Source organism: Blennius ocellaris, assembly GCF_963422515.1.
Source record: "Blennius ocellaris genome assembly, chromosome: 9".
NCBI lineage: Eukaryota > Metazoa > Chordata > Actinopteri > Blenniiformes > Blenniidae > Blennius > Blennius ocellaris.
The window spans coordinates 15,970,755-15,985,135 of record NC_137658.1 but is presented as its reverse complement, the minus strand read 5'-3'; the positions used below and the strand labels follow the sequence as shown (position 1 = coordinate 15,985,135).

The following is a 14,381-nucleotide window of genomic DNA, read 5'->3' as shown; positions in this document are numbered from 1 at the left end:
TCAACAGTGAGGTACGGTGATGCGGGGACTCTTGTCCATCCTTTCCATGGTTACAGTGCGAAGAAACTTTGCTCCCATTCCAAAAACCTGTGTGTTTTTTTTTTTTTTTGGCCTTTCAGCTCCGTATGATCGTGCGTCATCGATTTAAAAAGTACCCATGAATTTTCTTCACAACTGGGCACGCGTGAAATAAATGCTTTACCTTAATGCACCTGAATGAATAGAAGAGGTCTTACAACTGTCTCCAGTCAGCCCACTCTGGAGGGAAGCATTTGCGTTCCCATCAGCATGCAGGTCAGATAATCAGCCCCTGCAGCCGGGGTTTGGCGGGCAATCGTCCATGATATGCGACTGCTTGGCTGGATGGACAAACTGAGAGAGAGAGAGAGAGAAAGAGAGAGAGAGAGAGAGAGAGAGAGAGAGAGAGTGCTGGCTGTTGTCACGCTGTCAGTTCTCGGGTCTGCGGGTTGGACAGTGCTTCTCGAGGGCCAGCTGCCACCTTCCCACTGAGGTCTTAAGCTGGTTTGAGCTGGTCTTGGCAGCAACACGCTCCGACGCAAACTCAAACCGAGTTGCAATTTGCAGGTTGTGTTAGCTGGAAGAATGTGGCATTTTCTTTCCCTCCAAGAGCTCGAGCTTTCAGTTGCTGCGGAGATGCCTGGCTTTTTTTTTTTTTTTTTTACTGGTGTATCACAGTGAGCCGGGTTATTGATTTTACTATGTCCATGGGTCCAATAGCTCAGGGTACATTGAGCAATACCTGTCTTCCATTAGGAGGACTTACCCCCCTCCTCCCCTCCACCACTATCCACCCTTCATTGACCAATCAGCAACCATGCTTTTAGCAGCGCTCCTGTGGGCTGCACTGGGTAAACACTGTGTGCCTCAATGTTTGTCAGTGAAAGTTGCCTAACCATTTATCAGTAGTCAGGAGGCATCTGGACAGCTGGGTTCTATTTAGCTTGTGATTGCATTAGAAATGACACACACACGCACACGCACACACAAAAGATTCCTTTTGGTTTTTCCTCTCTCTATCTTAGTGTGTGCTTCAAGGATGGGAGCTCGCACTGAGGTGTTGCTCCCACAAAGTTTTCCTCCTCTGAAACAGAAATGTGGAGGTAAAATGTCCTCCTCCTCCCCTTCCCCTAAATCCCAGTTCCCTTGGGTCCCCTCCTCCCCTTTAGCCTCCCCTACTCTGGGGACGTCACTCCCCTGGCTGTGGCAGGACTGGAGACTGATTGCAGGGGCAAGGCGAGGGCAGGTCCTATGAAGAAACACGGGGGACAGAGAGGGAGGAGTAACATTTCTACTCTGTCCAGTTTACGTGCCAGCAGAGTGAATTAGTTCTCGGCACACTGGTGAGTTTTGAAGCTGCAGACCATTGGATAAGGAGACCTGCACTTCATGTGCAGCTGATCCACAGGAGCAAGCTGGAAGAGAAGCACCAAGACTCCTAAGAGACTTCCCTTTCCTGCATCTGACTTTGGACTGATCGTTCCCCATACAGTGTCTCTCAAAGGTATGTCTCCAACACATCTGTTGTGTCATGACACTTTGCATGCATGAATTTATAAGTGCCACAAAACTGTTATCCTGCTGAATTCAACAGGCTCAGCATGGAATTTGTGCCACCTGTTGCACAGCGTAATCGACATGATACTATCTCAGCAATAATATAGATTTTTTTACTTTTTAAGTTTTACATTGAAATGTGAAATTACCACATCATTGCTATAATACGCTTTAATCAACTGCATTCAGAGAGACGCTGTACTACAACCCACATTGTGATGCTAATGAGCCGTCACACCCCAGACTCATTTGTCTCGGGCTCGGAATTCACACAGCAGAGGAGGTCAATGCACATTTGGACGGTCGTCACTGTTAATTTATGATCAAGATGATCAAAGTTTAGCTTCAAAGATAGATCTTTAAATTCAAAGAAAATGACAAACTATTCACAAGGGAACTGAAATATTTCAACCCCATTCATCATATTGTACCCGTGCAGCTATTTTTGGCAGCGTTGTTTCCATCCCATAAATGAAAACTGACATTTTTTTATTTAGAAGACAATAGAAACAAAGAAGACCTTGCGGGGTTTTTTTTCTCTCTCCTGTCCTTTACATATAATTAGTGCCGAGAGCTACTGGAATGTCCTTATTGTGTCATATCGGTGCATTCATGGTCTCATTATGAATGCAGCTCTTTGAGGACTTGGGTCTGCACCGTGACTCCAAACAATAGCATTTAGCAGGATCCTCACTGTATGAACTTCATCAGGCTTCAGCACTTGGCACCATTCCTGACACGCATATCAATGTAAAGGTTCAACATCGCTTTCAACAGTCTTCAACTCCACCCTTGTTTCATCTTGAGTTATGCAACTGAGTTTTTTCAGCATTTTTCAGGAGAACAAGTGACCTGACCTTGAAAAGCAAAGCAGGTGGAGCTAAATCAACCTGCACCCGCAGACCTGAACTTTGGTTGTTTTTAAAAAAAAAATCTTTCTGGCACCTTTGTTTGAATGCTATAGAAAGCAAACATTGATGTTGAGATAAACAAGAGTAAGGAGCATTTCTTTGGCACGTGGAAAAACTACGAACTGTTTTAACAGTGTTTAAAGGCCGCACGTGGACACCACCACCATGAGCACACATACATACCCCCAAGCATGGAAGCTCACTGGTATTTTCTTTCCCTTTTCTTCTGTCTTTCCTTCTGTCAACAGGTGTCAACATGCTGAAGCAGGTTCTGTCATTTGGCCGCTCCCTCGTGCGCAGGAAAGTGGTTGACCTGAGCAACCTGGAGGACTCCAAACTCTGCCGCTGCCTGGGAACCGTTGACCTCATCGCCCTGGGAGTGGGCAGCACCCTGGGAGCTGGGGTGTACGTCCTGGCTGGAGAGGTGGCGAAGGGAGACTCCGGCCCCAGCATCGTCATCTCCTTCCTCATCGCGGCGCTGGCCTCAGTTATGGCCGGCCTGTGTTACGCCGAGTTCGGGGCTCGGGTCCCGAAAACTGGCTCTGCCTACCTGTACAGCTATGTGACTGTAGGGGAGATCTGGGCCTTCATCACTGGATGGAACCTAATCCTGTCTTATGTGATTGGTAGGTTGGGCCCAATCCTGGAAAAAAGATTTAGCCGTGACAATAAAAGTGTGTTTTAACATTGTCTTTCTTGTTTTCTCAGGCACCTCCTCAGTTGCAAGAGCATGGAGTGGCACGTTCGATGAAATGATCGGAGGACACATAGAGACGTTCTGTAAAACATACTTTGGCATGAATGCGCCTGGTTTGGCACAATACCCCGACTTCTTCGCTGTGTGCCTGATTCTGCTGCTCTCTGGTGAGGGAACAAATAGGAACTGAAAACCCTGCAATTGAATTCGATACGGAAGCTGCAATGTTTGAACACATATTAGAAAATGCAAGTCTATTTACGAGCCACAGTTGGTATCGTCTTGTTACTAACAACTTAGCAGACCATTGCGTGAGCAGTGGTGATCAGTGGTGATCAGTGGTGCCTCCGTCCTACTGAAAAACATCCTCGCTCACCTGTAAGAACCCTGCTTATTTTCCCGGTCACACAACACAAACACAACTCGGGGAAACCCAATAACACTGTGGAGACGCTCCACCGAAGCCGGCGAGTGTCTTCAGTGACTTGGAGCGTATTCCTGAATTCATTTCCTGTGATTAAATTCATGAGCGTGTAGGGATTCAAGCTGGACATGTTGTTGTTACATTCCAATTTCATGACTGCCGGGCGAACTGAAAATTTTATCATGTGTTTTATATTGTGGCCTGGCAAGGGGGTGATTACATTAAGCCAGTGAGACAATTGAGCAGTGTTGGGCTGTATTTTTTTTTTTTTTTTTTTTGGGATGGCTTAAGCCTGGGTTATGTAATTCAAACTCATCTGAAGCACGTTTAAGAAAGGTCAGTCTTCTCTGAGAAGAAACAATTCGGGGGCGTGTCTACCAGCCATCAGCATTTTTGCATGTTACTGCATCAATGTTAGCTGTTTCCAGATCAGATTGAGTCACCCAATCAGCAGATGTTTGGACTGATGATGACCAAAACCATCAGCTCAGATAATCCACCAACATGCAGACAGTAGCAAACAAGTCTTGCAAATAGAAGATCGTGTTTCTTTCAGGCCCCTAATTCATCACCGCTACGGTAACAAAGATCAGGATCTAGTTTGTTCAGGATTAATGACACACTCACAATAAACAGAAGTTGAGGGAAATAGTACAAGAACAAAGACAGCTAATGTTAACAGTGGACTCAGTGTTGGAGAGGAGAAATGTCACCTTCTCAATCTTGCCAGAGATGCTTAAATTTATTTAAAAAAAACCCAATCACATTCCCCACAATGCACTTATCACCTCAAGTGACAGGCGAAGCATGTAACAATATCTAGTGAAATGAAAATTTGGAACAAATATTTTCGACCTGGATCATTATCAAAATGCACTGGGTTCTTCCTTTGATCAAAATGCACCTGTGTGCCAATTTCTTTTTTAGGTAGATCAGCTCATTAGCTTTTTGAGAGGTCTTGTTAACAGACAAACAAATCAAAACAAATAAACACAGTTGATTTTAAAACCTGGAGATGGTAATGATATGTACAAATAGACATTGATGGATTATCTATATATGTACTGTGAATATATGTTAGTGTAGTGGTGAGTCTCACGCTCTGTTTGCCCTGTCATTGACTCTGCCTGTATTTCTTGTACTCGCAGGGCTCCTGTCTTTCGGTGTGAAGGAGTCAGCCTGGGTCAACAAAGTCTTCACTTCAGTCAACGTGCTTGTGCTTTTGTTTGTGATCATCTCCGGCTTCGTCAAAGGAGACACACACAACTGGAACATTACCGAGGAATCCCTTATTAACGTCACCATAGTTAAGAGGTAGTCCATACCAGATGACACCATAGAAGCAATGCACTGGCCTTATGACCATCGACTGTCTCTTGTTCTGCACGTCTTCCAGGAACCTGTCGGTAACGTCCAACGTGACCAGTGACTATGGAGTTGGAGGCTTCATGCCCTTCGGCTTCAGTGGGACTCTAGCCGGAGCCGCCACCTGCTTCTACGCATTTGTTGGATTTGACTGCATTGCGACGACAGGTGAATTATTTGCTGGTTTCCATTCAGTACGAGTTCCCTTCCCTCAGCCATAATGTGAACACTGGCACACGTGTGTTTCAGGAGAGGAGGTGAAGAATCCCCAGAGGGCCATTCCCATTGGCATTGTGGTGTCGCTGACCGTGTGCTTCCTGGCGTACTTTGGTGTGTCGGCCGCACTCACCCTCATGATGCCGTACTACCTGCTGGACGAGAAGAGTCCTCTGCCGATGGCCTTTGAATATGTGGGCTGGGGCCCGGCCAAATATGTAGTCGCTGCAGGTTCACTGTGTGCACTCTCAACCAGGTAACCACCAGATTTGTTTATCGAGAAGCACATGACACGAGGAATACCGGCATGTACTTTTACGACTAGGGTAGACCATACCTGAAGTTATCGTTGATGTAAATGAAATTCATTGATAATGGTGAAGGAGATGTGGTCAAAAGGCTTTGATCACATGTCTCTGTCTCGTTATTGGATTGATTCATGTCGCTTATTGTGGTGTGGTGGGCGCAGTACCTCTCTCTTTTTGAAGACCCCTGCATGCCTTTGTGATGCATCAATAATTATCAAAGTATGCTATATATACATTTCCAGCAAGTTTCACAGCAATATATTGGAGTGACTTAATTCGGTCTTTCTTTCCTGAAGCTTTTCAGTTTGTGCGTGACTTTTTCATTGTATGAACATATCAAATTACATTTTGCAAAAATTCCCACTTCCAATAATTTACACTGTGACTTTGCAAAATGACTTCCCTTGCTAACTGTTATATAACACAGCTGGTGGCGAAACAGCTTTGCGCTTAAGTGAATATTTGCACAATTGGAAAACATAATGAGGCAAAGTTCCACAAAGCCCCGAGAAAGCCTATTGGAAACTCACTATCTAACAGGAAATAGTAACATGAAAGGGATTTTCTTGAAGAGCCGAGTACTGCAGCAAACTGCAGGAAAGAAAGACATATATTGAGTTTAATCACTCTGCAGCTTTGTTGAGGTGACTGTGGGTTTGTCATTGTGTGTCTGTGTGTCTGGGTTTGGGGGTCTCCTCACTAACGTGTTGGTTCTTGCATGTCTCCGCTGTCTCATGCAGTCTGCTGGGCTCCATTTTCCCTATGCCTCGTGTAATCTATGCTATGGCAGAGGATGGGGTGCTTTTCAAAGCCTTAGCCCGAATCAATCCTAAGACGAAGACCCCACTTATTGCCACTATGAGCTCCGGTGTAGTAGCAGGTGAGAGCCGGGAGCGCGTCGAATAGACATTACAAAGCTAATCTTTGTCCACCCATCAACTGTGAAAGACACATTCAAACCGATGCAGCTGAATCAGCTGGTTATTTCCCCGCTGGAATTGGGTCTATTCTCTCTCCTTTGATTTGTGTAGCGTCGGCCTCCATATTCACCCCGTGGTTCTTTCACAGTTGTGCAGGTGTCATGTTCTCTTTCCCAGAATGCCCTGAACTTAACCACCAACCCTCTTCTCCCTAGCCTGTTGGGCTCCATGTTCCCTCTCCCGCGCATTCTCTTTGCCATGGCACGAGATGGCATTCTGTTCAAATTTATGTCCAAAGTGAGTAAGCGCCAGTCGCCTGTGGCTGCCACCATGGCGGCAGGTACCACTGCGGGTAAGCTCCCGGACAAGGACTTGTCTTTGGTGGGGTTTGTGTCGTGGACTCGTTTTTTTGGGGGGTGTTTAATGTGATCAGGTGGTGCTGATGGTGACTGCATGCTAATCTTGGTGATTCTAAATGCCTGTGATGAAACCAGTTTAGTGTCTGATGTGTCTGGGTGTTAGTGTCTTTTCTAAATAATCGCATCACATTCATATTAGCCTCAGTTTACGATGATGAGTGTGGTGGACATGGGCATGGTTTTTGTGTTTGTTATTCTAGCATGCTAATGTTTCTTTGAGGCACATTTATTACAGTGTACAGTGGGGGGTGTCAAATTAATTTCAGTTGGCTAGATGAGTGAAATTAATGTGTATAAATAACCACCACACTGAATGTTTAACCTTTGTTTAACTGCAAAGAGTTACAAGAAAATTAACATTTGTATCAATGTTTTTTCACAAAATGGGAAAAAATTCTACGTTTATGAAGAAAATTAAGGAAAATTTCAACATAACACCATTTCTAAAGGTGCCTCTTGGTGCAAAATACAAAGAAATGTTAAAATATCATGTCCCTTAATTTTTTTGTATGCTAAAAAAATGTGTTGTTTTTAGAAGACTTATATGTATTGGACCCTCTGTGCTGTATGTTTGACATCCCTGGTAAACAGCGACACAGATTTGTTTCTAATCTCTGAATAAATCAGAATCACAAACAGGTTTGAGCACACGTTTCAAAGTAGCTACAGACTGTCATCAGTCTCATAGATATCAGTGATAAATACAAACAATCAAAAACTCATACCAGTGGATGTGTATTACTGGGTTTTTTAATCTACCAGTGAAGTTGCTTAAAAAAAAAACCTTCCAGACGCTCCCAACTTAAGAAATACATTTCGTTATTTGCATATTTATATATATTTTCTTGTTTCTGTATCCATCAACATTACTATTAAACATCTGCAGGCTGCAGTTGGACCTTACTTCCTTTTTTAATATGAACTATTAATGAAATGACAATAATTTGGAACTAGAATGATTTGAATCTGCAGGCAACTGTTCTGCACAATCACACAACTCCTTGTACAGCGGCGGCCTACCGCCTCGAGAACTTGTTTCTCAGAATCCGTTGTAATGATAAAATGCACTTGGAAAAGAAAAGAAACCAAAACAACAGTCGGGTCTTTGTGAACAGATGTCATACAATGTTAAGAATGTCCACTTGCTAAGCTCTCCTGCTCAGGGGGCTCAAGGTGTATTGTACATTGTTGCGTCACGCTGGCCGCGCTCAGGTGCCGGGGCTTGTGGGGGTGAATGACCTGGTGAAGTGGCCGACAGATGTGAACCCCTGTGAGGGAGCCCTGCGCAACATTGGGAAGGGGGGGGGGGGCGCACTCTTTATTATTCCTGCTTTAATGTAATGTTGAGAGGAGCAGCGGACTCACCACGGCTCTGTGTTTGAACCATGCTGCTGAGAGCAGCTCCACACCACAGTGCGGCGCTGGGAGAGACGGCGGAGAACAAAAAGCGCCACCGCAGTGCGTCGCACATCAAATGGCAGCCGGTGTGGAGATGGTTACAGCTGTGGTGGCAGCGCAGGAGGGAACGGCTCGGGCCTTTTGCGTTGTTGTGGAAAAAAAATTGTCTGCATGACATTTAATTTGCATCTGTTGGTGATTGTGTGCATCTGTCAGATATGTGGCATCTGCAGAAAACAGACTTTTTAATTGCGAAAACGCTGCCTTGTTGTCATGCTGTCTTACGCATGCAAGAGTGTTTTGTGATTGCTTCTGTAATCTCTCATGTTTTTTTTTGTGAGTAAGGAATGATCGTTACAAGATGCAAGCCTTAATTATGTGTTTTTTCCCCCCTTTTGCTCACCGTAGCCATCATGGCTTTCCTGTTTGACCTCAAAGCCCTGGTTGACATGATGTCCATTGGCACTCTGCTGGCCTACTCACTGGTTGCAGTGTGTGTACTTATTCTCAGGTGGGTACATTTATAAATGCTTTCCCGAAAACTTGTGAAACATTGCAAAAGTGCTTCCCTTCCCTTACAGCTTTTCCAAACGTCTGCAAGCATGATTGAGATTGCATCACAACGCTGATGTAAGAGTCGTGAATGCTCCCATTGTGCAAATGTTATGTGGCCGCATGAGCAAATGAAGGTGTTTACTTATGTTTCTGCACTTTTCAAACTGGAGCTGGTGCTGCGGCTGCATGCGGCCGTTGTTTGCACTGTGGAGACTTCACATCGCCACCGCCTCAGTGAACACAAGCACAGTGTTGGTTCCCCCCAGTCAGAGATGGAAACAGACTTCACTTGTGTGAAGAGAAACTCTTTAATAGTTCCAGTGGTTTGGCTGAGGCGATAGTGTTTATAAGCAGCGGCGGCTATCAGTTTACCTTATAGTAAAACGTTAGACAACCATTAAACATTGTGAGCGTACCTATAGTGGAGCGGCCTGCTGCCGTCTGCATGTTGGTCGTTGAGCTGGGCTGTTTTCTCAGGTATCAGCCAGACGGAACTCTGGGGCGGCAGTCTGAAGAGGGCGAATCAGACTTGACAGAGTCTGACTGTCATCTCAACATGCTGAAAGGTGGCGGCTCCACCCTGCAGGCCATCCTCCACCCTCCCATTGCACCCTCAGAGAGTTCGTCCAGCGTGGTCAACATGTTCATCGGCGTGCTGGGTAGGCAGAAAAGCGACACACTTCCCGCGACTCCAGGTCTTTATTGTGTTACAGGTTGTGTTCATTGTGTATTTTCAACCTGCAGTGCTGGCAGTGTGCGCGTTCAGCTATCTCACCACATACCACATCGCCGCCATCGTCAGCCTGGAGGTGTGGATCCTGGCATCGCTGTCCGTGTGCCTCCTTGTCTTCAGCGGCTGCACCGTCATGGTCTGCAGACAGCCGCAGACCAGCAAGAAAGTGTCCTTCATGGTGCGAGCAGCTCGGTTAGATCAGCGGTTTTTCTGAATACTGCTGATCCAGCACAGAGAAACTGATGGTTTTGATCCATTTTTGATTGAACAGGTCCCCCTTCTACCTTTTCTGCCAATTTTGAGCATCTTTGTGAATATTTACCTGATGGTCCAGCTGAGTGGAGACACCTGGATACGCTTCTCTGTGTGGATGGCTGTCGGTGAGTGTCGGTCCAGAAAAACACATGACAAGTCACACTTCATATTTCAAGTCTTGTATTTAAAAAAAAAAAAAAAAGTTTCTGCTTCCGTATTAAGTATTAAGTTCTTGGAACCATATAAGATATATTGGTATCTTCCTAAAACTGGCATAAAGTTACCACTTGGGAAATTCCCACTTCTATTTTGGGAGTGTTCTCATAACGGCAGGAAGTGGTCGACAGGTCAGCAGTCGAAACCCTGCAGATAAATGACTCACAACGTTTTCATCCCACAAATTGCATAAACCAACACCCTCATGAAATGATCCCTTTACGGCAGTAAGACCTTTCAAGTGTCCACACCAGGAAAATCACACATTTAAAATCAGATGGACGTGTGAATATGTGCAACGTCGGATTGGAACCAAATTTAACTCCAGGAATTGAAGGTATAGTTTTCATCCAATCTGAACACGTTACTATTTTCACTGCCACTTTTGTCCATCAATGTCTCCAGTCTCCTGCAGTTTTGCTAAGATGGAGAAAAACAATAAACAAAAAGAAATCGTCCACCACGGATCGAAAGCTGCTAAGCCTTGATCCATATCGATCCATATCACTTTGTATACAATTTTGGCTTTCTGTCTTTATTATATAGCGACTGTATATTATATAACTCAACCTGTCCCCCGTGATTTAAACTTTTGTAAGGTAACAGATATTGTAAATACAAAAGTTTTGATTGAATAACGGTTGGTAATAGAATAGCATATACTGAAAACACATGGGGAAAAGGTGAATTTTAAAAGATGACATGCTTATATAAATTCTGAATGACTGATCAAAAAACAGGAAATTATTTTAGTGAGCCCAGAGGATGTGAATTCTTTACAAGGAATGGAAGAACTGAGACTTTTTAGGTAATCCTGTCTTGTGCAACACCAGCGTTAAAAAAATAATCAGGCCACCGGGACATTTCCTTGTTCTCTCGATGGCATTTCTCTGTGTGAGTCCTCAGATTGAGTGGCTTTTCCATACAAGGTGTATTTCCGGGTTTTTCCTGGCGTTAGCTGGGCTTGGCTCCAGACCCAATGACCCTACTTTGTATTAAGATGGTCTACATAATGACCGGACGGACAAATGAACAGAGTCAAGCTGCTTGCAGTCTTATAGTAAGCTCCTCTAATGAGCTGCAGGTTTTTTTTTTAAGCGATTGCAAAATATTTAAATCTACTGTTATGTTGCCTACAATTTGTTACAAATAAAAGTAGTGACGTAGAAACATACTCGGGGTCAAGAGGAAGGTGTTGTTTTCATAAATTACTCAAAGCATTAGTTACAAATTTAATTGCAAGACAGATGTCAACAGAAAACATTTGATTCAATAAAAAAAGATACATCTGCATAAATATCTACATTCAAACCATGTTTCTCAGAGGATGAGCTAACTTTTAAACTATGGCTTTATTAAATAAACATAATCAATACCTTTTCTGCATTAAAGCAAGTTGCAGATCAAAATAATATTGTGAAAAATGTAATAAAAATACATGTTTTTGAATCAAAATACAACTCGGTTCCAGTAATGTGAGTAATTTGTAGCTCAACTGATCCGGAATTGGACTATTTGATCTTTTATTGAATCTTTGCCACTCAGTGAAGTATTTTTTTTTTGTTGTGTTCTGAGCCGTGTCTTCTTTCCTCTCACATTCACCCCCCCCCCCCCCCCCCCACAAACATTTGTTCCCCCTCAGGTTTCATGATCTACTTCGGCTACGGCATGTGGCACAGTGTGGAGCGCCAGCGCCAACTCCAGGCGGCTCGAAGCTGCGCCGGCGGCGCCACCCAGGAGAAGCAGGGCGGCTTCGGGGCGGAGGCCAAGGAGCAGCAGCGTTTCATCCGCCCGGAGAAGACCAGCCAGTGTTAGAGAGTGTCGCCTGACCGTTCACAGACTCTGTGAGGCGACGGATGCATGAACGCACGCAGCAGCTATGCATTGATGCACCTGTACATACAGCTTCAGCATGGGTGGGGTGGGGTGGGGTTGGAGGGTGGGCCTCACCCTCCAGCACAGTTCAGCCTCCTAAAAGGCAGCGTCAGTATTCTGTATCGGCGGCCTCGCGCCGCTCCATCACTGTGATGGGACCACACGCCGTAGGTCACATTGCAAATATTGTGCATTATGGACAGCATGGAGGCGGGACTGAAGGGACAGGTAACACACTGGAGAGTGGCGTTCACTTCTTTCTAAACAACGGAGCGACAAGCTGTCAGCAAGCCTTTTACATCTTCATGGACTTTAGCTTGTGAGAGCCTTTTTTTTTTTTTTTTTTTATCTTGTCTGTTCATTTCTTCATTTTAAAGGTTTTGTGTCGGCTGGTTTTTAAGTATAGAAGTCTGTCAGATCTGTGCTAGATTTTGATCCACAACTGTTTTTGTGTTTGATGTCCAACAAGGCCATTAGATTAAAGATGTGCTGATTATCAACCGCTTTAAGTATATATTATATGCTGGATTTGATTTAGCATCATTGCTTCATACAAGCAGTGGGGGATTTTGCTGTGGGCGAAGTGGGCGTCTGCCCAGGGTGGAAAACCAGCCAGGTCCGCCACTGCATACAAGGATCGGCTATAACATTCCCTCCACTGACAGGTACTTCGAACACACTAATTCATTTTTTTTAAATGGCATTTGGTAATGATTTGAATTCATTAAGACAGCAAGTGGACATTGTATCCTCAAAGTGTGAGGAGCATAAAAATTGACAAACCGTAATGATTTCAAAGAGTTTCACAAGAAAGTGTAATCGTGAGACGATTGTCTCCAAAAGTGCCGCTCCTGTTTGGTGTTCCAAAGGTCAGAAGAGGTCAGACGTGGTCCAGAAAGGAAGAGCAGTGAACCAGCCACAGGGTCATGGGTAACCAAGGCTTTCTGAGGTGACCCTGTGGTCTGATCCTACAGACGAGCGACTGTATCTGAAACTGATACACAAGCGAGTTCTTGTTCTGGGAGTCAGTTCAGGTCCATTTTTAAATCAGTTGTATTTACATAGTGCACACTACAACACCGAATTGCACTTTTACAAAAAAAAAAATACAATCCAATATGAGCAAGCAGAGTCAGAGGTTAAAAATGTGCGAAGTGTTTTTTACCTGGAAGAAACCTGAAAAAGGATGTTGGGTAAAAACCAAATTGAAACCAATCACTGTGTAGATTTAATGAGGACAAGAGGCTCAGATGAAGAACTTTAGTTCCACTGTCAGATCCTACAGGAAGGTAAAGAGGGGAAGAGACAATAGAGAGAGCACAGAGTGCAGGAATGATGGATGTCGGACGTATAATATACGTAGAGTGAAGAAGGGGGACATGCACAGTGCAATAAAGAAGGTATTTCTATAGTCTAAAACCAACAGTAGCTTCACGAGCTGCCCCCCATTCTACTTTTAGAAAACAGGGTCAAGGGTGTTTTTTTGTTTTTTTTTAAAGAAGAGGTTTAACAGCAGAAACCTTAAAGGCATGTGATACATATCCTGTTATTAAAGAGAAGTTGACCTGATCTATGAGGGGGGAAAATACCTTTATACAATTGAGTTAGGATTGAATTGAACAGATTACAACAGTGTTATTAGATTAGATGAAGTCACAATTGAGGAGAACTGTAATTCAGGTTCAAGATGTGGTTAATAGGTTGAGTAAGAGTTCAATTTGATCCTTAATATAATTTTGTGATTACTTTTTGTCAGCCTGCCCATAGAGCTGAAGAGAAATCTGGTCTTGTTTTCTTCTTGTAGGGAAGAATATCTGGCAGTTCCAATTTTGTGAAAAGTTTGTAATTAATTAACTGTCCAGAAATTTTTTTATATTTGTAAACACCATTTCTTCTCCAGTTTGAGTTTTTTTTTAATTTCAAACATTTTCAGTTCACAAAATAGCAAACGACACAAAACAGAGGAAAAACAATTAATAAAACAAAAACTGTTATAACTCGACATTCACTTATAACACCAATATTTTTCAGAATGATAAGGATGAAATTTTTTTTTTTAAAAGCCTTACCAGTTTTTGAAATAACACAACATTTTAAATAAGTTTGTGCTGTACAAAATGCCTGTAATACCTATAATTTGACAGTCAAGTGCCTGTAAAATAAAGAGCCTATAATGAGCCTATAAATGTCCTTTGTCTCTATAAAATGACAATAAAGGGCTTTTAAAAGCACAATAATGAGGCTATAAAAAGACTAGCGAGTGCTGCCAATATAAACATCTATGAAAACACTGATAATGCCCAGAACGTGAATATTAAATACCTATTAGCCATGTAAAAAGTATCTGAGAAGGCGAGCATTTTCAGTAAAGCACTTATAAATAGTTTAGATAGAAAATAGAAAATCAAACCTGAAATCAAGCCTGAATTGATTTCTACATATGCGAAGCTATTTAAAATATACGGTCATTCATACTGCTTTATGTTGAGTTTCTCCAACTTCACCATAAATCTG

General features: G+C 43.4%; 1 protein-coding gene across 2 annotated transcripts; it reads left to right on the top strand.

Moving 5' to 3' along the window:
* The first annotated feature begins 1,312 nt into the window (after positions 1-1,312).
* Positions 1,313-14,045, top strand: slc7a2 (solute carrier family 7 member 2). 2 transcript variants are annotated; one of them, XM_080502146.1, is made up of 12 exons: positions 1,313-1,522; positions 2,735-3,112; positions 3,195-3,350; positions 4,756-4,921; positions 5,004-5,140; positions 5,222-5,444; positions 6,632-6,768; positions 8,642-8,744; positions 9,266-9,447; positions 9,533-9,699; positions 9,793-9,901; positions 11,635-14,045. In XM_080502146.1, exons 2-12 carry the CDS (start codon positions 2,743-2,745, stop codon positions 11,805-11,807), a joined length of 1,923 nt encoding a protein of 640 aa, XP_080358272.1. In that variant the 5' UTR covers positions 1,313-1,522; positions 2,735-2,742; the 3' UTR covers positions 11,808-14,045. The 2 variants fall into 2 exon arrangements, with proteins under 2 accessions (XP_080358272.1, XP_080358271.1); XM_080502145.1 differs by lacking the exon at positions 6,632-6,768 and adding an exon at positions 6,237-6,376.
* The last annotated feature ends 336 nt before the right edge of the window (positions 14,046-14,381 follow it).

What these genes read in the sequence shown, in the direction of transcription:
- slc7a2 (XM_080502145.1), top strand. Translation starts at nt 2,743, where the DNA reads ATGCTGAAGCAGGTTCTGTCATTTGGCCGCTCCCTCGTGCGCAGGAAA. An exon ending in GTGTGTGTACTTATTCTCAG is followed by an intron (nt 8,745 to 9,265) that starts GTGGGTACATTT and finishes CTGTTTTCTCAG; the next exon opens with GTATCAGCCAGACGGAACTC. An exon ending in GCAAGAAAGTGTCCTTCATG is followed by an intron (nt 9,700 to 9,792) that starts GTGCGAGCAGCT and finishes TTGATTGAACAG; the next exon opens with GTCCCCCTTCTACCTTTTCT.